Source organism: Natator depressus, chromosome 2, assembly GCF_965152275.1.
Source record: "Natator depressus isolate rNatDep1 chromosome 2, rNatDep2.hap1, whole genome shotgun sequence".
Lineage (NCBI taxonomy): Eukaryota > Metazoa > Chordata > Testudines > Cheloniidae > Natator > Natator depressus.
In genome coordinates this window covers 199,275,090-199,302,850 of record NC_134235.1, presented here as the reverse complement: position 1 = coordinate 199,302,850, position 27,761 = coordinate 199,275,090, and the positions used below count along the sequence as shown (strand labels likewise).

The following is a 27,761-nucleotide window of genomic DNA, read 5'->3' as shown; positions in this document are numbered from 1 at the left end:
AAATCTACAGGTTTCAGAGTAGCAGCCGTGTTAGTCCGTATTCGCAAAAGAAAAGGAGTACTTGTGGTACCTTAGAGACTAACAAATTTGTTTTTCTAAAATCTACATAATTATTATAAAACATATTTCCTTACAAAATTCTTTGATTAACAATTTGTGTGACATAACATAAGGATATTTTAATGTCAATATTTTCCCACAATTTTAAGATACAGGCATTGTTAAAATTTGCTCAGTAAAAAAGTGTAACCCACTGAGTAGTTAATGTAGCTTGTTATGTTCTTGGGTTTTTCTTAAATTAGATCTAGGAATTTTAGAATTCGCTTAATTACTTTTTCCAATCAAACTGATAGTGATGCTCAGACTTCAGGTGCATAAACTGTAACTAATAAATGTAATCCCCATTGATTGGATTATTTGTAGAGAACCAGCAATAACACACCGGGTACAGACTTGAAGGGCTTCAACTGAGTTACAACTTGAGGTCTTCTGTTCCACTGATTAAGAACGCAATTTAAAAACTACCTCTTGGGCAAATTTCTAGTTCAACTTTTGAATGAGCTAAACTTGTCAGACATTTAAGCTGTGTTTTAAGAGAAAACAAGTGCAACATGCAAACTGTACCTTAAATCCCAGAAGAAAATTCACACATTTACAAATTAAACCAAGAGTAATCTTTCCATACAAATTCCTTAAAAAACTAACATATTCTAGCATCAAGTGAAAGGACATGCACAAAACCCAAGTAATGTAATACTGAAACTTTCTAGCCTATCATATCCTTAAAATACTAGAAACAAAACAATCTAGGAACAGATAACGTGCAAATATGAACAACTTCAACTTGAAGTAACTTTTTCCATAAGATTACATAATTGTACAGCACATATTGCTATACTGAACAGTAACACCCCAAATCAATGGAATACAGGCACTTTAAGTCTTCAAGTGTCATTGGTTAAACACTTTTAAGCACTGCCCTACTTCTTCTGAAGTGATGTACCCTTTTCTCCTGTGCAGGGAGGGAAAGAAAAAAATAGTTTAAATTCACAGAAAGATAACAATATTGCTAGATATTACAATAGAATAAAGTAAGTTACATAAAGCAGAAACAGATTTTAAAATTTTGCTCCTTCAAAATCCCACGTTCTACGTAAAGCTTTTTACTTCACATAATAGAGTAGGAGTGTATTCCGCAAAAAACAGTAGAAACTGAAAAACTATTCAAAGATTCAGAAAGAGCCTTAAAAAAATCCTAATGGAGAGTTTAATCAGAAGATACCAGTGTGATCACAAGTTGTATTTAGCCCAAACATTTTTGTGACCTAAAGCAAAGCAAAGCAAAACAAAACAACAACCCTGAGAGTGATTGGAAACTTTAGGCCTTAGACCTGAGAGGTCTAAGAACAAGCCACCATTCTCCATTTCACAGTTGGAAGGGCTGCAGTGGCAACTCTTACTGATTTTACATGTCAGAATACAGTTATGACAGATCTGAAGAGCATACTTTATAGAACCCAAGTCATCCTCTGGATGAGGGAGTAAACTGCTGCTTGTTCAGTACCAACAGACCAAGGTTCATCTATTTCTCACTGAAGGAAAATGTGGAAGAAAAGGCTAATGCCAATATTGCCAGTTTGAATTGCAAGCAGTTTTTGTGCAGGTTTGTGATACTGCACTGTTAAATCTAAAACCCACAAATCAAGGGCATCAGTGATTCCACAAAGGTTGTCTTGGGCAGTAGTATTAAGGTATTAAGATTCAAGACCTTCCAAATGATACTGCAATATTTATATCAAAGATCTCTACAGAAAAGCAAGCAAGCAATCACAGTAAGTGTCAGAGCCAGACACAGCTATCGTCCAGAGCAGCCTACAGTTGCAAAAATGGAACAAGTCTATCAGCATTTGAGTTACTTGTCACCATAGTATTTAGTGGTGGAAGAAAAACTATATGTCAGATCTTTAAAGTTTGCTTTTACTCCGTACCTTGAAATAGTCCTCTTGGGATACAAGAGTGTTTCTCAGACGGTTCTCGGGATTAAACAGACAGGATACCACTGTCTGTATGCTTCGGTCCACAGACTTCTGAAATACATGTTTTCAGTAACATGCATCTACAACAATACTGATTTTATTATCTAGTTCATTGCTACCATCATGTCTATAAATCAGATGCTAAAAACTTTGAAGTGTAAACATTCAGGATTACTGGCAAGTGTCAATATTTATCAAACACTTATTTTTTAATAGTATCTGAATGTTAAAAAACTAGTTTATATTCACACTATATCAATATATTACACAACAATTTTGTTCTTTCCCTCGGAGTTATATGAAGCTTTTCTGTTCTTTGTGAAAGAAAGTTACTAGGCTGCAGTTTTACAGCATTATCTGAAGGACAGATTTCAGTTAACTTGTTTCCTCTAGTAACCTCGTCCATACCTGAAATGCCACTGACCAAAAAAAAGTGTTCCATCTCCATATCTCAAGCCAGAATTTATTATTAATTGGCAATATGAGCAAGTGATGTCTACTGAATACCAAGTTAAATTTAAGTCCCAAAAGTTAAGAATCTACAACCAGAAGGGGACATGATGCCCTTTCCTGAACTATGAGACTTCAACATGAAAGACAAGTGTGATACTCCCCAATGTTTGTCTCTACAAATGTCAGAAGCAAAATAAAATTCACTTTAACAATTAAAAAAAAACAAGCTGTACCTTGATTCCCACTGTAAGTCAAGCCAAATGGTTAAACAAAGTTGCTTGCTGAATTAATGCCAATTTATACATTTGTCTATCATAGTACCCAACAACCTCACACTGTCTGTTTGAGGAAGTATTTACCCCCCTCTTACTGAGGGGAAACTGAGGCACTGGGTAGACTGTGACCTTGGACAAGTCTCTCGAAGTCTAAGACTATGCAGAAACTGAACCCAGTTTTCCGGGATCCCAGGACTGTGCCCTATCTATTACATCTTCCTTCTACACAAGTTCCTAGAAATAGGTTATAGGGTGACATTAAGAATATACATCTTCAGAGTGAACACTTGCCTTTTGTGGACTGTTTCCAGATGATTGTGCAGGCTCTGGAACAGAACATTCTGCTTGGATAACTTCTGGCTCTACTTCACTGCAGTGGTAGTTTACTGAAGTATAAGCCTGTATAATTAAGTGTTGCAGTTAAGGAATGAAAGTATAGATGCTCCCCATCCCAAGGTGGATAGATGTAGGTCTACTACAATTTGAGTTGGAGCAGTTTGGAAGAACAGCAGCTGGGTCCCTGGTCCTCAACTACCGCTAAGGCAGAGTAATAATGAAAAAAAAATATTAAAGAAAAAGTAGAAGTGTTGACACTTTAAAAAAAATAAATAGAAAAATGTCACAGGAGTATCTATTGCTCCTTCCAGATAAGCTGAATGACTGGTCCAACAGGACACATTTCATGGTGTTATGCTGGAAGTTAGACCCAGCTCTCCCTCTCAAAAAGGGTTATTTTAAATAGGGAATTTTATCTAATTTGGGTGGAGAGGAAGGGAAAAAAAAAGGTGTTCACAGCTGAAGCCAATAGACTGCAGAGACCGGGCCAAGAGCTGGAAGGGAGCACAGGTAAATCCTTTCTGATTGCCACCAGAAAGAATCTGGCACGGGAAGTTCTGGGGGATCCAAGGTACTGACAGGTGGGTAGTGCTCAAGGCACTAACAAACGGAGGCCCAAAAATCCTTGAGAACCACTGAGGTTCCAGTAGTCTCCTGGTGAAAGACTTAGGAGTACAAGGCCATCCCATTAGAGGTATTGCACAAAAGTAGTAACCATTTCATGGTTCAACTGGCATATCAAGGCAAAAATGACACGACAGTATCTTCTACCCTATATGACCACCCAAACGGGAGATAAGAACTCACTCAGTCTAAAGCTATTCTGTGAGTAAGTTATAATTAGGCATTACAAGAAACTTGCTGGTATCTGAAGCTTCAGCCAAGAAACACTGCTGTAATCAAGGGAGCTTGGCTGACTACTCATATGGCCACAACACCCTTGTGCCCTTCTGAGAAACGCCCCCTACACACAAATCTGTGATAAATTTTCTTCCTAAAAAGGTCTGTTCTCCCTACTTGTTTACTCTGTGTTCAGACTACTACAATTAATGGCTTCATTCTTCTTGTTCCACACTATAAAATGCTTAATACATTGCCACAATGAAGCACTATACCATGAAGCTGTATGGTGCTTACTACATGCATACATACCAGCAAAACGTCTCATTCAAAAAAAAGACACTTTACCCTTTCCATAAATGGTGTTCTTCGAGATGTGTTGCTCATATGTCTATTCCACAATAGGTGTGTGTGCTTGCCACATCCACCGGTGTTGGAAGCTTTTCCCCTAGCTGTACCCATAGGGGAACGCCCCTAGCAACCCCTGGAGTGGTGCCTCCATAGCACGGTATAAGGGGCGCTACGCGCCCCCCTCCCACCCTCAGTTCCTTCTTGCCAGACAACTCCAACAGAGAGGAAGGAGGGCAGGATGTGGAATAGACATGAGCAACACATCTCGAAGAACACCAGATGCAGAAAAGGTAACTGTCGTTTCTTCTTTGAGTGATTGCTCATGTGTATTCCACAATAGGCGATTCCAAGCTATATCTGTTGGAGGTGGGTAGGAGTTCAAATTCTCGGGACGGAGCACAGCCCTGCCGAACCCAGCATCTTCCCTGGTCTGGGAGACAATTGCATAATACGAGATGAACGTGTGAACTGAAGACCATGTAGCAGCCCTGCAAATGTCCTGAAAGGGGACATGGGCTCAAAAGGCACCCGACAAGGCCTGCTCCCTAGTGTAGTGTGCCCTCAATTGACAGCAGAGGGATTCCCACCAGGTCATAACAGGTATGGATGCACAAGGTGATCCAGTTGAGAGCTACTGAGTGGAGATCGGTGGACCCCTCATGCGTTCGGCCGAGGCAATGAACAGCCGCGAAGACTTCCTGAATGGCTTAGTCTGCTCCAGACAAAAAAAAGCCAGAGCCCATCTCACATCCAGTGTTTGGAGATGGCGCTCCTCGCTGGACTCCTGGGGCAGAGGACCAGCAGGAAAATGTCCTGACTCATGTGGTAAGCGGAGACCACCTTTGGGAAGAACGAAAGATGCGGGCAGAACTGGACCTTATCCTTATGGAACACGGTGTACGGGGGCTCTGAGGTCAGGGCCCTGAGTTCCAAGACCCGTGATCGCCACCAGGAAGGCCACCTTCCATGAGAGGTGTGACCAGAAGCACGGCTCAAAGAGGGGGCCCATGAGCTGGGCCAGCACCAAGTTCAGGTCCCACTGCGGGACTGGGGGCCTAACGTACGAGAAGAGACGACCAATCTCTTAAGGAATCGGCCAGTCATAGCATGGGAGAATACCATGTGTCCCTGCACTGGCAGGTAGAAGTCAGATATGGCTGCCAAATGCCCCTTGACAGATGAGGGTGCCAAGCCCTGGACTCTAAGGTGAAGGAGTTAGTCCAAGATGAGCTGGATCAGGGCAGCCATGGGGGAAAACGCCCCAGTCAGTCACCCACTGGGAAAACCGAGACCACTTTGCCAAGTAGGCTCGGCGCGTGGAGGGTCGCCTGCTTTCCAAGAGGACATGCTGAACCCCTTCCAAGCACGTCCTTTCCTCCTGGCCTATCCACTGAGGCAGCCACACCATGAGGTGGAGTGCTGCTAGGTTGAGGTGAAGGAGGCGGCCCTGGTCCTGGGAGAGGAGATCCGGGCGGGACGGTAATGGCCATGGTGGGGCGACTGCCAGGCTCGTGAGGGTCCTGTACCAATGCTGCCTGGGCCACGCCGGGGAAATCAGGAGGACCTGGGCCCTGTCTGTCTTTATCTTTTCCAGGACCTTGCCGATCAACGGGAAAGGCATAGAGAAACTGGCCTGACAAGGACAGGAGGGAGGAAGGCATCGGAGACAGCGCACCGTCCCAGCCCCCTCCCCGGAGCAGAACCGGGGACAGTGACAGTTCTGCCGAATTGCAAACAGGTCCACCTGGGGAGTTCCCCACTCTTGGAAAAGTCTGGGCACCACCTCTGGGTGAAGAGACCACTCGTTTTGAGAGAAGTCCCTGCTCAAGCAATCCGCCTGCAAGTTCCAGGCGCCTGGTAGGTGGCAGGCCTGTAGGAAAATGTTGTGGGCTATACAGAAATCCCACAGCCTGAGGGCTTCCAGGCAGAAGGCAGAGGATCGGGCCCTGTCTATTGATGTAAAACATCAAGGCCGTGTTGTCAGTAAGGATCTTGTCAATCCTGTCTCTGGCCTGGGAGAACACAGAGGCCAACGAGAGCTGGAGGAGCCTCATCCTGAGTCTGACATGATGAATCACATGTGCACGCCAACATGAGACCCAAGAGTTGGAGACACACTCTGGTTGTTGTCACTGTTGTGACTGTATCGAAGAGCCCTTTCAGGGTCCTGAACCTGTCCGGTGGGAGGGAGGCTCTGGACGACATGGCATCCAGGACCGCCCCGATAAACTCTATGCGTTGTACCAGGACTAATGTGGACTTGGTGTCGTTTACCAACAGGCCCAGAGTGGTGCACGTGGACAGAACGAGCACCATGTGGTCCTGCACCTGAGACCGGGAGCTGCCCTTGACCAACCAGTCATCCAGATAGGGGAAGATCTGGACCCCGCAGTGCCTGAGGTAGGCCACCACCACAGACATACACTTTGTAAATACCCTGGGGGCAGTGGACAGGCCAAAACAGGAAGACCGTAAATTGGTAGTATTCCTGCCCCACCGTGAAACAGAAGAAACGTCTGTGCCCCTCGAATATATGGACGTGGAAGTACACATCCTGCAGATTAAGGGCAGTGTACCAGTCCCCAGGATCCAGGGAGGGAATGATGGAGGCCAGGGAGACCATGCGGAACTTGAGCTTCACCATGTACTGGTTAGGCTTTGCAGGTCCAGGATGGGCCTGAGCCCCCCTTTGGCCTTCGGGATAAGGAAATAGCGGGAGTAGTCCCCTTTGCATCTGAACTCCGCTGGCACCACTTCCACTGCTCCTAGGCCAAGGATTCACCCCACCTCCTGCTCGAGCAGAGCCTTGTGAGAGGGGTCAAGGTAAACTGGAGGGTGTAGCCCCGAGAGATGGTGCTGAGGACCCATTGGTCCGAGGTTAGCCGCAACCAGTCCGGGAGAAAAGCACACAACCGACTGGAGAAGGGAAGCTTTATTGAATGTGGATCCCTGATGAGAACTGGTAGGTCTCCCCTGGGCATCCCGTCAAAACTGCTGTTTCCCTGCCTGTTTGCCTTTGGAGGACCCAGGCTGGGGGGCAGACAGACTGTCTCTGCGGCCGTTTCTTATAGTCCCGCAACTTTTTATAAGGGGTCTTGTATTTAGAGTGGGTAGCCTGGGTGGGAGCCTACTGCGGCTTAAACTTAGGTCTAGCCGGAGCCAGAACATAGAGACTTAAGTGTAGTGTGGGATTTCTTCAGGCCATGCAGTTTTATGTCCATCTGTTCCGCAAACAGAGCCTTACTGTCAAATGGGAGGTCCTGCAAGGAGCTCTGCACCTCTCTGGACAGCAGGAGCCACGACGCCCTTCTCATGGACACCGCAGAGGCCATGGACTGCGTGGCTGTGTCTGCCACATCCAACGCTGCCTGCAGGGTTACCCTGGCAGCTGCTGTACCCTCCTACACTAGAGCTCTGAACTCCTTCCTGTCATGCTCCTGGAGGGAGTCCTTGAACTTGGGCAGAGAGCCCCATAGATTGAACTCATATGACCCAGGAGAGCCTGATGGTTTGCCACCCGTAACTGGAAGCTCGAGGACAAAATAAATTTTTCTCCCAGATGAATCCAGCCTCCTTGAATCTTTATTTTTCTGAGTAGGGACTGGCTGGCCCTGCCGTTCCCTATGGTTGACCAACTCAACCACCAGGGAGTTAGGAGCAGGATGGGTGTAAAGGTATTCATGTCCTTTGGTGGGCACAAATTACTTGCGTTCCGCTCTCTTAGAGAGGGGGGCCAATGAGGCAGGGGTTTGCCATAAGGCATTTGAAATTTTCATCACCCCTTCGTAGAGTGGCAAGGCCACCGTCTGGTACCGAGGCAGACAGGATGTTAAAAAGGGAGTCTCAGGGCTCCTCCACCTCCTCTGCCTGGAGGTTTGATGCCACCCTTTTCAATAGCTCCTGGTGGGCTTTAGAGTCCTCCTAAGGGACAGAGGGAGGAAGGACTATAATTGCCTCACTGGGGAGGGCGAGGAGGCAGGGGCGGTACTTTGCATGTCCACTGGCACAGAAGATCTACCCCCTGGTCGCTCTCTGGGCCCAGTGCTGAAGATGCATGTCCCACTGACTCCTTCCTTGGACGCTGGGAGAGGGAGGTCAATCCAAGGCTCGGGCCACCGAGCAAGCCCCCACCGGGGGTTGCGTCAGAGGCCACTGTGCCCACTGGTACCACTGTGCTGGCCACGGGGTCCGTTGACATTGCACCTGCTGTGGCACCAGCGGAGCAGGCTGTTCGGCCTAACCCACCGATGGACGACTACGAAGGGAGGTCAGGCTGACGTACAACCTGCCGCTGTCCCTGGACCAGGAGGAGCAGCAGGCCGGGAGTGGTGCTGACCATGAGACCATGACCCTGATGTAGAGGAATGATACCGCGGGTAGCAGCTCCTCTGCAATCGGCTCCGGCGGGCTGATCCGCGATGGTGAGGTGATGACAATTGACAACCGCGGCTACGGGAGCGGTGGGGTCCTGGAGCGAGACGAACGAGAATGGTGTCAATGTTTGTGTCGCAACTGGCTATGATAACACCAAACGTCTTCGTTTTAGAAGGGCTATCTGCCTCAGTCCTGTCGGTATCCGCTCCTCAAGGTGCAGCGGTGCCTGGAGTCTCTGTCAGATGGAACCCAGCCAGACAACCCGGTGGGCAGGAGAGGGGGGCTCGATGACGACCTGCATAGACTACACACGGACGGTCGCTGAGTGGTGAATGGTGTCAGGAACATTCCCTCAACCAAGATCGGTACCAAGCTGGGGGCGCCTGCGGAGATCCCAGTGGCACCTTGCCTCTGGACCACAGGGCCAACATCGGCAGTGCTCCTGGTAGTGGCATGGACATAATGTCCCGAACCGCTTGCAGGGCCTCTGGCATGGAGGGCATCCCAACATCCGGGGAAGCCTGCTCCAAATGTGCCGGGCTACTCCGCTGGACCTGAGCTGGAGGCCTACAGGCCGATGGGGACAGAGGACTGCCCAACATGGGTCTAGTTTCTCCCACAGTCTTGCTCCAGTGCCGCGGCAGAGAAGGCCTCTTCGCCATCTTGGCGTGCCCTGCGGATGGGGACAAGTGCCGACTGGTAGATGCGCTGGTGGGTCGCCGCATACCAACAGCGTGGTACCCCATACCGACTCGGAGCGGCATGCCGGAGTTGGGGTCAACGCCGACTCCATCAGGATGGCCCGGAGCCTAATGTCTCTCTTTCTCTCGGTCCAAGGCTTAAACGACTTGCAAATCTTGCAGTGATCACAGAGATGGGTTTCACCCAAACAGTGTAAGCAGTCTGTGGGCAGATCACTCACTGGCATTGGTCGCCTACAAGTGTCGCATGACTTAAAACCCAGGGCACGCGGCATGCCCTGGCCCAGGCGCACTAACTAAACTAAACTACTAACTACAGGTACCATACACTGAATGAACAAGAGTTCTGGGGACGAGCTAAAGCAAAGCTGGAGCAGAGCAGTTCCAAAGCACCTTCACTGGTGGCAAGAAGGAACTTGAGGGTGGGGGGAGTGCACAGCGCCCCTTATACCGTGCCATGGAGGCACCACTCCAGGGGTCGTTGGGGCACTCCCCTACAGGTACTGTTAGGGCAAAAGCTTCCAACATCAATGCATGTGGCGAGCACACACATCTATTGTGGAATACACATGAGCAATCACTCGAAGCAGCAGCTGTGTTTCTTCTAGAGAAAAAAATTCTGCTGATCCATACAACCCAGTATAAGCACTATAATTCTGAAAGACAGCTCACTCTACAGCACCTGTCTTTAATGCACACTATTTGTCTGCCAGCTAGTAATTGGAATGGAACTAGAAGTTGCTTTTAGGAGAATGTTTAGCAGCCTGTTAGAATGAATTCCTTTAAACATTAACTGTTATGTAGCTTAAACTGGCTGGAGATTCAGGGATATGGCCGCTTCCAGACTGCTGTGAGTGGTGAGTGATAAGTCTGTTTCTGGTGAGCTCCAGTAAATGGAAGACACACTGGAATGGATCTACAGACTTTCCCTGCAAAGAATGTGTTGAGCACAGGGATTTCTCCCTCTATGTTAGATGTGAGAGTATGCTTCCAAGAAAGCTTGGTACTCCTGATCTACCCCTACCCACTCAAAAAATAGGACAATATAAGTCCATTTCTTAACTATGACTTGAACTGAGTAATTGTTCAACATGGGGGGTGGGTGGTGACACCTGCAATAGTTTGTGAAAGAGAAGTCCATCCCTGAGACTCAAAACATCAGAGTGGGAAAGCGATGAACATTACTTCCAATCCCCCACCCATCCTATAGTGGGACTGTGAGAAATGGCATTAAGAGATACCATTCACAGGAAGTGTAGCAACTTTGAGATAATTCCAGTGTAGACCTAGTCTAAGACACCTGCAACCAGCCCATGCCAGCTGACTTTGGCTCAGTGAGCTTATGTGTTTAATTGTGGTGTAGACGTTCAAGCTCAGACCCAAGCCCTCTGATCTCCAGGCTCCAGCCCAAGCCCCAATACCTACAACTGCAATTAAACAGCCCTTTAGCCCAAGCCTCACAAGCTCAAGTCAGCTAGTACAGGCCAGCCGCCGGTGTCTAATTCCATTGTACACATATCCTATCCATATACTCAAGCAGCACAATTTCAAATAATTCATTGCACTAAAATAAATTATCCCTAAAGTGATGTCAGACCCTCCAATGGAAAAAAAAAGTACATCTGGATTAAATGTGGACAGTGATTCGAGTTTTAGGTTTTATACAAGTAGAGTAAAATTCTTACAAGTCTCTAAAGGGAAAATAAGAGTAAGAATTACATGTTTTGTCACTTCTGCAAAGCCACGGAAAGTTACCTTTCTTTGGGAGTTGGAGCTGATGGTTTCCAATCACTGTTGCCAGTTCATTCAATTTGGCAGACATACTATAGTCTATCTTGTTCAGTAGGGTTTGGAAGGAACCAGATTCAGCAACTTGTAGACACTTTCAGAAATACTACAAGTGTCTGCTTTATTATACACTATCAGAGATCCTTTCAAAAAAATTGAAACAATCAATAAGCAGCAGTAAAGCCCTCGTTGTACAGCTCTTGGAGAAAAAAGTGAAGGCTATCATTTCATCCCCTCTAAATTTCCATGAAAAAGGAGTAGTTCAAATTATGTTATTTTAGAGCCTTAGAACTCTCCCAGGGGCTTAATTGGGAGAATATGAAGAAAGAAGAAATGAAACTTGTTTTTGTTCTCCCAAGAAACCCTTCCTTAAGAGAGCTTCCATGCAAGTACGAAACCCTAAACCAAGACTTAACGATCAGCAATATCAGTCATGAGTACCACTGTCAGCATTTAATCCAGAGATGTCTACTCTTTGCAGAAAGAAAAGGAGTACTTGTGGCACCTTACAGACTAACAAATCTATTTGAGCATAAGCTTCTGTGAGCTACAGCTCACTACATCGGATGCTCACGAAAGCTTATGCTCAAATAAATTTGTTGGTCTCTAAGGTGCCACAAGTACTCCTTTTCTTTTTGTGGATACAGACTAACATGGCTGCTACTCTGAAACTACTCATTGCAGAGCAATTTTACACCAATAAAAGTTTGATTTTGATTACAAGTGTTAAAATAGCAGAGCACCACTCAAACAAGAAGGTTGAAATTTCATGCACTAAGTTTTAATCACCTTACCGGAGGTATAACATAATTCCTTTGCTCCCCAGGAGGCCACTGTGGTGGGACCTTAAAGATTTAATAAATAAGAATTATCCTTTATCTTGTCTTGTGCAAAGAACAATTACAATAACTGCAGTTCTTGGAGGTAAGTGTGAGAGTGACAACTGTGGTGCTCATACACTCTAATTCATTCACTCTAAATCCTTTTGACCCTCAGCATTGTCTCCTCATGCATGCCCCAGCTGAAGAACTGTACGGCAGTGCAGCCCTTACTGCTTCTCACTTCCCTCACTAATTCAGAATCCCAGCAGACATGGACTCCAAAAGCACAAGGATAGAGGATAGGTCATGGGCGCTACACAGACTAGACATCTTAAACCACTGTAACTATAAAGTAAAGTAGTGAGTTTGTCATGAAGGTCACGGAAGTCAGAGTCCTTAACTTCCAGAGACCTGCATGAGTTCAGCCCACAGCATCTGGGAGCTGCAGGGTCTTCCCACCACCTGTGGTGGCTGGAAACTGCGGGGTACCCCCAGGACCTCCCAGCCAGACCCCACAGCTCCCCATTTTGTCACACATATTTTTAGTAAAAATTAGGATAGTCATTGCCTTCCGTGAATTTTTCTTTATTGCCAGTGACCTGTCTGTGACTTTTACTAAAAATATGCATAACAAAAATCTTAGCCTTAACTATAAGAAAATGTGCTCTCAGTCTTTGTCCATGTGGATCTGAGTTCTAGCAGGTTCCAAAGGAAGTGGGGGGAGGGAAGGTTCGAGGAGTTCTATTTATATCTAACTACAGATTGCAAAACTGTTCTCCAAAATTTGGCATCTGACCTAGATGCCAAATGTAGGGCATATTTTGTAAAAACAGAAACGGCACTCCTTGTACCTATTCTGCAGATTTCCTGTACAGGAGTCTCCCTTAGGCAAGCTGAAGGGGTTTGTGCTAGCTAGGCAATAAAGAAAGGCTCTGAACACAGGGTGTGCAATTTGGCTTCTCTATGTCTGAATAGGGTTTGGAGAAGAAAACTGGGAGATTGAGGGCTTGGTTTAAATTAAAGTTAGACAGCACCTTGTAAGGAATTTAGGCTATGATCTCAGCACCACACTTTGGAATACCATCTAAGAAGGATATACCATTAGTGCTTGGGTTTCACCAACGCTTCTGGCTGAGGTGATATAGCGATCAGGAAGACTGCTTTAATGGTGAAGTGGTAGAGTGCCTTGGATAAGGGAATCAAATGAGAGATCTACAAGGTCCATGACAACTATGTTAGGCTTAACAGTTTCTTGACAAAGGAGTTGTAGGTACTCCCTTGCCTGTTGACATACTACAGGAGTGGCTAAACTGTGGCTCTTTTTACTCCTAAGGGTATTCTGTGCCACTGTTCAATGCAGAATTTTGCAGAAATTAATGTGTGCACACAATTTCCTTTCCCCCACAGAAATGGGCTGAAGTGCTGCTAGCCCCCACTAGGGGCCACTGGGCCCAGCAGAGCCAAGCTCACATATAGAAGACACTGCTGGGGAGAGGGAGAGGATGTTAGAGGGTTCCTGGCAGCTGCAGTCCCCAGCATGCCCTGAGGGAAGGAGAGGGTGGCACAGAGGAAATTCCATGCAAGCCTGGGATAGAGCATCAAGCTGTTTCTCCCTCTGGATCCCTGGGCTCTGGGGGTGGGGAATGTCTGGGCTAGGGGGACCATAGCTGGCCTCTGGCAGGGGAGGGGGTTCAGATATTGGAGCTGGCGGGGGAGGGGGGGGGCCACGCAGCAGCTGCCTTCTAGGGAGGAGAAGAGATTGTGGGTGTCTAGCCTCCCAGCTGGGCTTGGGAAGGGGGGGACTGGGCAGAGAAACAGGAACTGGGGTGTCAGAGGGGTTTCTTTAACTCTCTACTCCTAAGGGAGAGAGTGCATCTGGTTACAGACATATGTGGCTTACAAGTATTTTTAAACAAATTAGCAAAATAATTGAAAGTGGCGTGATACCATAGTGTTACTTTGACAAATAAAATTTGCAGAATTTAAAAATATTGTGCACAGAATTTTTTTTTTTTGGCAAAGAACACTCCCAGGTGTATCTTTTACAGTTGAAGTGTGGGTCATGGTGCTCCCCTTCCCGCCCTTCCCAATTCTCCACCTCCCAGACTGGGTGGGAGCTTGGGACCTCTGCCTTGCAGGTAGCAGCTTCTGCACAGAAGGGGTGTGTGTGTCTTGGGGCTTCAGCCCTGCAGGGCGTACCTGCCGGGGCTCCAGCAGGAGCACGGCTGAATCCCCAAGCCCCTCCTGCTGGATCTCAAACTTCTGAAGATTGTTGTATGCAGCTCAGAGGCTCAGTAAGTTTGGCCAACCTTGACATAATATATTGTTAAGCAAGTATTTGCATCAGAATCTGCATTGTGGTTTCTTTCAGAAATGGTAGAAAGGCTCTGCAAGGTAGCCAAATTACCAAGGATGCTTTACAAAACAAGACTACATCTTAAATTTTTGCCTGAGTGACTAGTGATACTGGATACCCCACCAATCACTGATCAGTTTTGACAACTTGACCGAAGTAATTCGTGGAGCTCAGGAGAGCTAGAGTGGCCTACACCATTAAATTCAGCGTTTTGACTAATCTAATCAAGATTATTAAGAGCCTTTACACAGAACTCTAGCCATCCTGTAGATATCTTTGATTGCACCCACAGATTAGTGGCTTAGACACAGCTGAACTTCAAGACCTCTCAGGATTGGGATGCTCACTTCCTGATATCAGATGCATTCTTTGACAGGAAGCATTTATTTTAAGACTGAAAGCTAAGTAAGAGAGGGTGTTTTTTAAAAATCAGACTTTAAAACTTTCCTATAACTCAAATGGCTGAGAAATTCTTAGAAGAGACCTCTTAAAAAGAGAATACCCCCGACTCTCAGTTCTGAGTTTTCACACCTCTTAATACATATTTGAAATCTCCAATCTTTTAGCAAACCCAGGGAAAACCAGACTTGACATTCCAAATATTTTTAAAGATTATACACACACACACTTTGATCACCTGGCTTCTCAATGGTCTTTTGGGCATTCTTTAGATTTGAAGAATACAAAGAGGGCTCAAACCCATTTTTCTTTTTCCTTTGCATGTCACCTTTAAAAGCATTCGGTGAAGATATTTACAGCCTAGCTTGAATAGAGCATCCAAGGCCCACAACTAGAATATCATCCCTTCACCAAGCAGAAGATTTCATGTTGTTAAGAGAGAGTCACTATCAGTTTAAGTTGTACCAGGTTCAACTGAAGTACTCTACAAACTTTTTAAAATAATGCAATAGGCAAGATAGAATACCACCCCCAGTTTGGCAGAAGCATGAGGTGCTTGAGGTCAGTTATATGTGCAAAAACAAGCCTACAGATAAAGCCTGTAGCCCAGTGTGTTACCCAAGCATGTCAAGAACAACATGTGTCAGTGTATTTATGGAGAACAGGTATTCAGCCCTTAGTATTTTGGTTAAGTATGTAGCAGTTTTACCACCACGTCACACTTCCTACTTCTTTACTGTAGGTCAGGATGATTTTATTTAAAATAAAAGCAATTTCAATCAGTTTTAATCTGGTTTTGAATTTGTACTTTAAGTTTTCCTCAATAAAGGCTGATTCTTATTCTCAATTTTTACTTTCAGTGTTAGAAAACATTTAAGTACTACAGGATTAATTTTTACTCATGCAGTGTGTAAAACTGCATGTGTGTGGCAACTGGAGTTCAATAAATATAAAAAAAATAGCTGTTTTGTCAAAAGTTACATTAGATGTGCTGATACATAATAAAAGCTTATCAAATCTTGTACGAACTAAAGAAAGAATTAGCGGCAGATATCTGAATTATTTAAGTGCTAAACCAAACAACCAGTTCCAGTTGTTTAGCCAGTGACTTAGCTGTTCAGTAGTCTGACATTTCAGCAGCATGTATGTATGCTTGGATATTTTTATTTAAATAGGATTACAATAAGTTTAGGTCTTTTTTTAAATTAAAAAATCTGCTTTTAAATCAGTTTTTTTTTAAAAAAGCCATTTTTATCCACATTGCTGTGCAGAATGTTTACTTATTCCCAAGCAGTTACTGAAGCTTCCTCACCAAACTGCTTGCATCATAGACTCATAGGATGGAAAGGGACCAAGAGATCTCCTAATCCAGTCCCCTGCACTCATGGCAGAACAAATATTAACTAAACCATCCCTGACAAGTATGTGTATCTAATCTGCTCTTAAAAATCTTCAATGATAGATATTCTACAGCCCCCCTAGGCAGTTTATTCCAGTGCTTACGGACCCTGACAGTTAGGAAGCTTTTCCTACTGTCCAACCTAAATCACCTTTGCTACAATTTAAGCCCATTGTTTGTCATATCCAAAAGGAATTTATTTATTTAATTTATTTTAATAAAAACCTTCTCATAACAAACTTATGTACTTGAGAAGAAGCCTGAGGGGTGGGGGGGACATAATCATTTTCTAGACTAAACAAACCCACTCCCCCGCCTCCAATCTTCCCTCATAGGTCATGTTTTCTAGACTTTTAAATAATTTTTGTTGCTCTTGTCTGGACTTCCTCTAATTTGTCCACCTCTTTCCTGAAATGTACTACTCAGAACTGGACACAGTAGTCCAGCTGAGATCTAATCTGCGCAGAATAGAGCAGAAGAATTACTTCACATCTTACAACACTCCTGCTAATATATCCCAAAATAATTTTTTTGTTTTTTTTTTGAACTGTTGACTCATTTAGGTTGTGATCCACTATGATCTCCAGTACTTCTTCCTAGGCAGTCATTTCCCCTTTTGTAAGTATGCAAATGATTGTGAATTTAATCCTATGCTTCAGAGCACTTGCAACCCCTCCAAGCTTGGTATTATCCACAAACTTTAACTGTACTCTCTGTAATTATCTAAATCATTAAGATATTGAACAGAACTGGACCCAGAACTGATGCCTACAGGACCCCACTCGATATGCCCAGCTTGATCGTGAACCACTGACTTTTCTTTCTGGGAACAGGAGTACTTGTGGCACCTTAGAGACTAACCAATTTATTTGAGCATAAGCTTTTGTGAGCTACAGCTCACTTCACTGGATGCGTTCAGTGGAAAGTACAGTGAGGAGATTTATACACACACAGAACATGAAAAAATGGGTGTTATCATACACACTTTAAGGAAAGTGATCACTTAAAGATGAGCTATTACCAGCAGGAGAGCGGGGGGGGGGGGGGACGACCTTTTGTAGTGATAATCAAGGTGGGCCATTTCCAGCAGAACATCTGAGGAACAGTGGGGGAGATAAACATGGAGAAATAGTTTTACTTTGTGTAATGACTCATCCACTCCCAGTCTCTATTCAAGCCTATGTTAATTGTATCCAGTTTGCAAATTACTTCCACTTCAGCAGTCTCTTGTTGGGGTCTGTTTTTGAAGTCTTTTTGTTGTAATATTACAACTTAGGTCAGATTGAGTGACCAGAGTATGAAAGAGTACCTGCCCCCAACAACCTTACAACTGAAACAGCAGACCTTGGCTGGAGTCTGCGCAGGCCCCTTCAGCGGGCAGCGCGGTGCAGCGGAGCCCAGGGAGCCGGGCGGGGACCCGGGGAACGAGCGTTCACTTCAGCGGCTCCTACCTCCAGCTCCACCATCTTCCATCTTCTTTTTTGTCTCTACATATTTGTGTTGTTTATGTTCATCCTTTGATATTTGACCTAGTTTCCACTTTTTGTAGGACTCCTGAGTTTCAGATCACTGAAGAGCTCCTGGTTAAGCCAGATAATGGTTTGGAGAACTCCTGCCCTCTCCCATCAGAACATTTAGCAACATGATCAGTTGTCTATTGTTTGCTGGCAAACAATTTCTAAACAGCCATGCAACCCAGGAGAAAATGTCCAGAATGTCTAAATTGTTGCCAGTATTCATCTATTTTTAAACAAAAAATAGGGCTGTCAAGCATTTACAAAAATCATGATTAATCGTGCTGTTAACAGAATACCATTTAAATATTTTTGGATGTATTCTACATTTTCAAATCTATTGATTTCAATTACAACAGAATACAAAGTGTACAGTGCTCACTTTATATTACAAATATTTGCACTGTAAAAAATAGTATTTTTCAATTCATTTCAATTTCAAGTACTGTAGTGCAATCTCCTCATCATGGAAGTTGAACTTACAAATGTAGAATTACGTTAAAAAAACAACTGCACTCAAAAACAAAACAATGTAAAACGTAGAGTCTACACGTCCAGTCAGTCCTACTTCTTGTTGAGCCAATTGCTCAAACAAGTTTGTTTACATTTGCAGGAGACAATGCTGCCCGCTTTTTGTTTACAACATCTGAAAGTGAGAATGGGTGTTTGCATGGCAATGTTGCAGCTGGCATCGCAAGATATTTACATGCCAGATGCGCTAAAGATTTGTATGTCCCTTCATGCTTCAACCACCATTCCAAAGGACAAGCGTCCATGCTGATGATGGATTCTGCTTGATAATGATCCAAAGCAGTATGGACTGACATGTTCATTTTCATCATCTGAGTCAGATGCCATCAGTAGAAGGTGGATTTTATTTTTGGTGGTGGTTTGGGTCTTGAAGTTTCCACATCAGAGTGTTGCTCTGTTAAGACTTCTGAAAGCATGCTCCACACCTCACCCCTCAGATTTTGGATGGCACTTCAGATTCTTAAACCTTGGGTTGTGTGCTGTAGCTATCTTTAGAAATCTCAAATTGGTAGCTTCTTTGCGTTTTTTCAAGTCTGCAGTGAAAGTGTTCTTAAAATGAAGATGTGCTGGGTCATCATCTGAGACTGCTATAACATTAAATAGATGGCAGAATGTGGGTAAAACAGAGCAGGAGACATACAATTCTCCCCCATGGAGTTCAGTCACAAATGTAATTAATGCATTATTTTTTAAATGAGCATCAGAAGCACGGAAGCACGTCCTCTGGAATGGTTTCCAAAGCATGAAGGGGCATATGAATGTTTAGCATATCTGGCACGTAAATAATTGCAACACCAGCTGCAAAAGTGCCTTGCAAACACCTGCTCTCACTTTCAGGTGACATTGTAAACAAGAAGCGGGCAGCATTATCTCCTGTACATGTAAACAAACTTGTTCAGCCAATTCCAAAGACACACAAGATAAGGAATGAGTGGACTTGTAGGCTCTACAGTTTTAGATTGTTTTATTTGAGTGCAGTTATGTAACAAATAAAACAAATAAAATCAATCTACATTTGTAAATTGCACTTTCACGACAGATTACACTGCAGTACTTGTATGAGGTGATAAGCAAAAGAAAGTATTTTTAAATTCTTTAAGGTGCAAATGTTTGTAATGAAAAATATAGAGTGAGCATTGTACACTTTGTATTCTGCGTTGTAACTGAAATCAATATATTTGAAAAATGTAGGAAAACCATACAAAAATACATTCAATTGGTAGTCTATTAACAGTGCTATTATAACGGCAATTAATCAGGTTTTTAAAAAGTTAATTGTGATTTTTAGTTAATCATGTGAGTTAACTGTGATTATTCAACAACCCTAAAACAAAGAATTTATCAAGTCAACTGGAGAAAGTTTTTTTTGGTGGGGGGTGGGACCAACAAATTGAGGTCCAACATTTAGACGTCAGAATGTTTAGATATTCTGATTCACGATTTTTTTTTAATCAATTAAGCCATTTTAAAAAATATGTACCTGATAGTTGTAGGCAGGCTGGTAGCCTACAGGAACTTGCTGTTGTATCAGTACAGCTTGCGACCCATAAGGGTATGCCTGCCGGGGGGGAGGAGGAGGAGAAAAAAAAAAAGTTTTGCATTTCATAGGTTAAAGCGATTAGGTAAAGTACATCTACACTGCAGCCAGTGTGTAATTTCCAGCTCTGGTAAACCTACCAGCACCAGCTGATTGAGATAGTTACACTAAAAATAGCAGAGTAGCAGCTGTGTTAGTCTGTATTTGCAAAAAGAAAAGGAGTACTTGTGGCACCTTAGAGACTAACAAATTTGTTAGTCTAAGGTGCCACAAGTACTCCTGTTCTTTTTAAAAACAGCAATGTAGCCACAGCTACATGGGCAGTGGCATAGACTAGCTGCCCAACTACAATTGCAGGGAGTCAGGTATGCTCAGGGGTGGCTAGCCCACGTAGTCATAGCTACATGCTTTTTTAGCACAGAAGCTTGACGACAGCTAACATGGGGATGTGTATGAAAGCCAGCAGTTATACCTCTGATCGCAGTGTGGACACACCCTAAGTGTCTAAGACCTATTTTCAAAAGGGAGCTTAAGGACTTGTCCACACAGCTACTTACAGAGTGGCAAGCCATGGTGTGAATTTACAGCACACCAATCTGCTGTACAGTAATATCCTGTGTAGCCACTGTTTTATCATATCCCACCAAGCTGCACTCTGCGGCTTTCACTGCATTGGAGTAGTTTCCTTCAGGACTTCCCCACTGTAGATCCACACCTTGGCTTGCCACAGAGTAAGTCAGTCAGTCTCACTGAGCCTCAAATGGGACTTTTAACATACACTGACTAACAGAACTTTCTTTAGGGCTTATCTATAAAATACTGAATTTGCAGCAAGCTGGCATATAAATCTAGCTCACTTTAGCCTTCTGTACACTAAACATTTGTATAGGAATGGAAGTAGTTGCTTCTAACAATGATTTTTTTATTTTAACCAGATTCTGAGTTTAGGCAAAGTAAACAATTCACTTCCAATAGTTTAACATCAACAGAAGTCTGAAGTAGATTGTTCTCTCAGGACATGCAAGGTTTCAAGCAGTTGAGTTAGAATCAAATATCTACTGTCCCCAAAAAGTGTTACACTATTTGATTTCTTAAAATCCTCCCCCTACTTTCCTTAAACTAAAGGTTCATCTCGAACAGCAGTTCTCATACTGTGAGTCAGGAGCCCAAAGTGGATCGCAACCCTGTTTTAATGCGGTCACCAGGGCTGGTGTTAGACTTGCTGGGGCTGAAGCCAAAGCCAGAGCCCGAGCCCCGCTTTCTGGGACCAAAGCCCAAGGGCTTCAGCCCTGGGTGGCAGAGCTCAGATTACAGGCCCACTGCCCAAGGCAGTGGGGCTTGGTCTTCATCTTTGACCTCCCCCCCCCCCCACCTGGGGCTCAGGCTTCGGTCCCCACTCCTGGGATCATGAAGTAATTTTTGTTGTCAGAAGGGGGTCACGGTGCAATGAAGTTTGAGAACCCCTGGTCTGGAGTTGTTTAAAGAGGACTTGCAACTGGAAAATTGAGGTAAGATTTTACAGACAGTTTATTTTTGGTTTGTTACAGCTCGTTTGATGCTAAATGGTAAAGCCCTTCCAGTGTCTACTTAAACTATTTCAGCACATGAGGAATTAGAATCATTCCCATTCCCCAAATTTTTCTTCCTTCAAATTTTAGGGCCAGAGCACATTTACCAAGTATTTTACTTTTAGTAAGTTATTTTCTTAACTCACCATGGGATGCATGCCTTCTTAAGAAAAAAAAAAAAGTAGCCAAATCCAAGCAAGTTTACAATAAATATCAGATTTGGTCATATTTAGTAGGCAATGGGGTTTGGGGGAGTTCAGAAGAGCTATTAGGGGATCCTCCCAATGTGGTGCTGGGAGGGAACAAAGCATGACGACAGCTTAGGAGACTACTGCATAGATATGTATGAGCATGTATTCCATTTCCCCTCATTAGATGTATAAAGATATCACTTAAATGGGGATATTGGTCATACCCACAATAATGGTATGTCTTACAGAAGTGAGTGCAATATTTGCGTTTTATACAAAAGGTACTGTACCAATCCAGAAGCAAGCAAACGGTTTTCCCTGGAGAAAGCGTTGACAGAGCCAGCTTTGCTGTTCCATACCCCGTTAATAAAAAGGGACGCTGTACACTAGTCCTTTAACTTACTCTCAAGCAAAATCAAAAAGATCTTTCAAATAAGTTTCTCTGCTCAAGTGTTATGTAAAGAATTGTGTGCTTTGGGAGCAACCTCCAGACTACTCAAGATCTCTTATAAGCTAGGTTATTTCCCCATTCCCTTTTCTTGCTCCATTCTGTGGCACTACCAGGCTGAAGATTTCTGCTTTGCCAGAAGATGGGAAATGGGTAACTGGGGATGGACCACTTCATGATTACCTGTTCTGTTCATTTCCTCTGAAGCACCTGGCATTGGGCAGTCAGAAGACAGGATACTGGGCTAGATGGACCTTTCGTCTGACCCAGTATGACCATTCTTATCGTTTAGCTTCATTTGAAATCAACAATCTCCCTAAATACAAAGTGAGCTTACACAGTGCAGAGGTACTTTGTGGTATAGTGGGTTAGTAACTGGCTGCACGTATCAAGATTCTATAAAGTAGAAGACTAATTTGAAAGACATATTGAGGTGGTACTTCTAAATTGACAGTTCTGCCTGCTTTAGAAGACAATTCTGTCCACACTTGGTTTATTTGCTATTGTTACAACTAGATTTTCATTTTTAGGGGTATGAATGTCAAAAATTAAAGTTCCTCTAGTACATATTTCAGAGGCCATGCAAGTGTGGCTCTCAGAAGTGTTACATTCTAGTGCTTTGAAGAAAGCAGTTATGATCCAAGATCAGACCATAAAGAAATAATCTTACCTGAACATACTGAGTTACTGGACTCATCATAGCTGGAGGAGGCATGTATGTTTCTGCGTTTTGATTACTCCACACACTATGAAACTGTGGCACAGGAGGATTAAAACCCAGATGTCTGGGTTGCACATGGTAAGCACCTAGTTTAGAGAGAAAGGAAAGATGATCCAAAACATTTTTGTAATTTTATCAGTAGTTTAGGCCTAAAAAAAAATATCAAGGTTTGTAGGAGTTCAGATACGTATGTTTCCATTAATTATTATTATTATTTTAAATTAAAAAGTAGTGCAGGATAATAGATCAGTTCAGCAGTGTTTGCAGTTTACATGCTGGGGCATTATGATAGTACAAAATTTATCATAGTTTGCTTTCTTTGTCAAAACCAAGTAAAAAAAAATTACTTAGATTTGACTTTAGTTGTAACACTTTTCATACTAATAATACAAGATTGTAAATATCACAGATAAACAAATGACTTTAATATCTTACATGTTTCTCCTTATGAAAGGATGCTGCTTTATAAGTTAAAGTTCCAGTCTAGATCTACTTACATAAATTCTGTTGTTTTCTGATTGCTGGGCCCAGTTTCAGTTTTTTACCATGGAAGTTTATTTGTGACTGGGGGAGGAAAAGGGGAAAAAAAAAAAAAAAAACCAACAAAAATCACTCACCACTTACTATACTTTCAGATTCAACAACACGTCAATAAGTCAATCTAAAGGTACATCTACATTTACAGCAGCACGTAGAGTACAGAGACTGCATGCACAGCTAGCATGGGATATAAATGGCAGTGTGGATAGCGAGGCACCACCTAGACGAGTAGAGTGCCCTACACACTCGAAAGCCCAGGGTGTTTAACCTACTTTGCTCTCTACATGCTCAAGCATACTGCTAGAGCCTTTTTTCACAGCTGTCATACTACAATTCTGTTGTACTCTTGGTCATTTCTATCAGTTAATAGTGCAATTTTTACACAACTTGGTCAGTGTATCTTGCCCTTAACTACCCAAGTGTGCTTTGAATCGCAGCTAGGAGTGGGAGGAATGGACTTTGAATGGACACCTCCAAGCAATAAAACTAAAATGTTTTAGTCTTATTTTTGGCTAAATACGTTGCATAAAAAAAAAGCCTATTTCAACAGCATGGGGCATTTTAGAAAGATTGTTTTGAACAGTCTTAATCTTTGCCTCTTCCTAATCCCTTAATCTATTCCAGATACTCATATAACCTTTAGACAACTCAATTTCCTTGTTATTACCCCCATAAACCAACCACCACACTACATTCTTCGTTACAGAATGCAGATATGAATATGAGCATCCTCAAATAGCCAAGTAACTTACTTCCACTATTTTCTGAACATCCACATTGTCCAAAAAGGATACAAATCCATATCTGCAAAGGAAAAAAGTTCAGTGTGACTACTGCACAAGCTACAAGCCTGTTTTGAACAAGACTCAATAGCATAAATTGGGTTACTGTATGCCAAAAGATAGTCAAGTCCAAGTCAGTATCATTCCACTGGATTCTGTGAACCAAAAACTGATGCAAAGGTGTATATATTACAAGGTGCCAACTAGCATCCAGGTAGGGATTTGATTCTCATTTCAGACTGGGTGCGACTGGTGCAATTCACTTCACCTCTGTCTTGGTTTCCACAATTTGGGAAACTGGGATAGTATTTGGTCCCATCACAGAGTTGATGCGAAACTTAGAGCAACAAGATTTTATTACATTAAGCATGGACAAAACAGTAATTTTAAAATCAAAATTAGTCTTCTGTCTAGCACATTACCAATAACCAAGACTTCCAGCTATCCAGGGTGGATCACAACTTGCAGGGGGAAGGCTGGGGCACCAGCTATAGAGGAGTGACAGGAGAGTTCTTTCCAGCTCCAAAAGCTCACGCCTAGAAAGTGGATCCATGATTCTTTTGGGTGAACAGTAATGTAAGCAGCTGGGCTAAAAAGATAAGAATTTCATCCCATCCCATCCCATCCAAAGCTGGCTGCATTTGGCAGACAAGGCAAGTTTTAAGTTTTGCTTCCACCAATTATATGCCCCCTGAAAAGCAAGATTTATTAAGTCAGCTAAAGCATACCATATTATTCTTTACAAAATCAGCTATACTTAAACTGAGTCTATATGAGCCAACTGGTTAGTTGTAATTCACCACTTCTGGAAGTAGTGATGCATACAGGGCTCAAGCATTTTAATAGCGTGTTGTAGGGTTGGGTTAGTCCAACTCTCCATGTGTTGCTGCTTCCTCTGGTGATTTATAGTTACCAACTTCACTAGGTTAGAAAAGGCTTTAATGATCCAAGACAAATCATTCATGTTCTACTTACCCTTTGGAAACACCAGTTCTATCAGTGATTATCTTCACTTCTTTCACTGTACCATATCGTGCAAAGAAGCTTCTAATTTCTGTTTCATCCATCTAAGGAACAGAATTTGTTTAGCTTAAAAAAAATTAATCACTGGCCACCACAAGAAAGCCTTGAGCACAAGTTTGCAAAAAGGAGTTGACTGTTTGAAGTGGATTTACAGAAGCAGGAGCCACTTTCAAACCCACCCACCGTTATTGCACAATTCAGTGCTGCTCACCTAGTTAAGGGATAAAACTGGAACTGAACTCAGATCTCACATAGCAGTGCAATACCATAAAACTGGTAGATGCCATGGGATCAGGTAATTCCTGCAAAAAGTAAAAGTGTTTTCTGCTCTGCACTCCCAAAAAGAACAGTTCAATCACTACAGAATATATGTGAAAGACAAGACATTTAAATACCCTTATATCAATTCCACCAACGAAGACTGTGTTTGGCATGATTTTTCCTTCTGGTAAAACATATCCTTGACTGGTTGTTGACGACAACTGGGTGTTCTCCTCCCTGGAGATACTTGCACATTGGGACTCTGGATTTGCTGCAGACTGCAAATTTGATAAATTTATATACTACATTTTAGGATACTAAAACTTCAAAATGTTCCCATGGATAAAATACTTTCCATTTCCAGTTTACTCTATTTGGAACAGAAATACCTCAAATAATTTTCCAAAAACATATGTTCTGAATTAATTCCACTTCATGGACTGGTTTTTCAGTATTTATTCTTTTTACCTAGCACTAAGCTGCATTTAGAATAATTAAATATGTATAGTTAAAGCTGCTTTTCCTCAAAGCTCCATGGTCACTTTAAACCTATACTACTAGTTCTACAATGAAACTGTTGAAAAATGCACTTCTATATCTATCAATTGGGATTTAAGACAGAGTTAGTAGACATAGAAGACTGCCAGATCTGCTTGCAGAGTTCCAGAATTCCACATTATCCTACCCCGCCCCCCCCTCCCAAATCCTTAAACAAGTAATTAAATGCGGCACTCATATATGAGCAATCCCAGAACAAAACCCAGCAGCGACACATGGAAGAAATTTATCTTTAAAAAAAAAAACATTATAGCCACTACAACTAGCTCTTAATATGATCAAATTATTGTGATCCCTTTGAAGGAGAGATTTTGTACTCTATCGCAATTTAAAGTTATATCAAATCAGAGGTCTATCAAGATCTGCAACTTTGTCTTAAACAGTCTGAATAGTTCGAGATTAAGTGACTTTTACAAATCACTTACATTTGTAATGGGGTATACACTCAGGCCACCATGTTCCCCCCCCCCCCCCGATTAAACAGAAAGAAACATTCAAAAAAAAAAAAAAATCTTAAGTCAAGCACTCAGAAGTTAAATAGTAGAATTAAGGCTGCCTAGGCAGCCTTAATTGCATGCATTTATGTTTATACATTATGATACAGTCTTTAATTACATGATCATATACTATTTTTTCCACAGGACCACAGTTTCACTTAGCACACAGAATGGATGGTACTCAATGAATGAGCAGCTATCCAGTATTTTGTTCAAAGAGCATATAGCCATGAGTGGCCCCTTGTTTTTACTGCACACCATTCAAACCACACGCTCTGAAGAATGAATTATTAGTTTCCTCATGGGCTTTTCTATGGCACGCAACACTGTAGTATCAGAGAGCTTCACAAATGTGAATCTAATTTATATTCACAACACCCACATGAGGTGAGATGGTATTATAAGAGCTGCACAAAGATTTAACACAAATAGCAAATTCATCAAAAATGTGTTTTAGAATACTAAAACTATTTACCAATTTAACTCCAGTTTTTGAATAGTTTCAACTAAAAAAACCCCGATTTTCTCCTAAAGAAGTGTTGATTCAACTCAATATTTTTGTTAGTTTTAAACCAAAACTAATGGATTATTTACATTCTCCCACTACACTAAATTATTTAGTGTCAGATCTAATTATCCTCATTTTAGCCAGAGAGAAAATGGAATCACAATGAAGGTCAAAAGCATCCACTAAGTTTGGGTGCCTAGGGCCTGATTTTTCAAATAAAATTTAATACATAGCACCATATGTTCAAAGCACAGCCACCATGGACTTCAGCTACAGTTTAGTGATCAGCACTTTTGCAAGTTAGACCCCACAGTTGCAAGCTGAGCACGCAAAAAAAAAATTGGGTGTAGTTAGTGACCAAACTTTTAACATGTGGTTTAAGTAACTTGCCTAGCATGACACAGAACACCCATGTGGCAAAGGCAGGGTTAGAATCGTTGCCCAAGGTAGCTTTCAATTGCCTTAACTATGAGACCATCTTTTTCCTTCATCCAATCCCCTGCTTCATTTACTACACAGTTTTGGCCCACTGACCTTCACTCCCATCATTTCTTGTTCCCTGCAGCTTGTGGTCTGGATTCACTGGCCTGCCTCTTCCTTCAGTCGATGGGGAGGGCCTTTAGTTCTGGGCATGATTAGGTCTACCATCTCCCAGAACCACAGGAACACAGTTTTGGCCCTTTGACCTTCACGCCCTTCCCTGTTTTTTCCACTTGTTATCCCCATTACTCACATGCAGCCTAGGTCCAATGGCTCATCTCCCCTCAGCTGAGAGGGAGGGTCTTTAGCTTTGGGCAGGCCTAGACCAGACTGTCTCACTATCCACAAGCAGTGCACACACACTATTTCAGCTCTGTGACCTTCACTCCTTCCCCCCCACCCCTTTTTGTCCCCTCAGAGGAGGAGATGGGCCTTTAGTTTTGGGCAAGTCATCCCAGTATCTGCAGTAGGTA

The 27,761-nt window shown here is 43.0% G+C and overlaps 1 protein-coding gene across 1 annotated transcript; it reads right to left on the bottom strand.

The window, feature by feature from the left end:
* Window positions 1-864: 864 nt before the first annotated feature.
* On the bottom strand, window positions 865-25,496 carry DAZL (deleted in azoospermia like). Its single transcript, XM_074943308.1, has 10 exons — window positions 25,380-25,496; window positions 24,937-25,028; window positions 23,932-23,983; window positions 23,137-23,203; window positions 22,589-22,725; window positions 19,655-19,732; window positions 11,949-11,999; window positions 3,056-3,163; window positions 1,989-2,087; window positions 865-1,012 (listed from the first exon to the last, which is right to left on the bottom strand). Exons 1-10 carry the CDS (start codon window positions 25,416-25,418, stop codon window positions 959-961), a joined length of 777 nt encoding a protein of 258 aa, XP_074799409.1. The 5' UTR covers window positions 25,419-25,496; the 3' UTR covers window positions 865-958.
* Window positions 25,497-27,761: the final 2,265 nt, after the last annotated feature.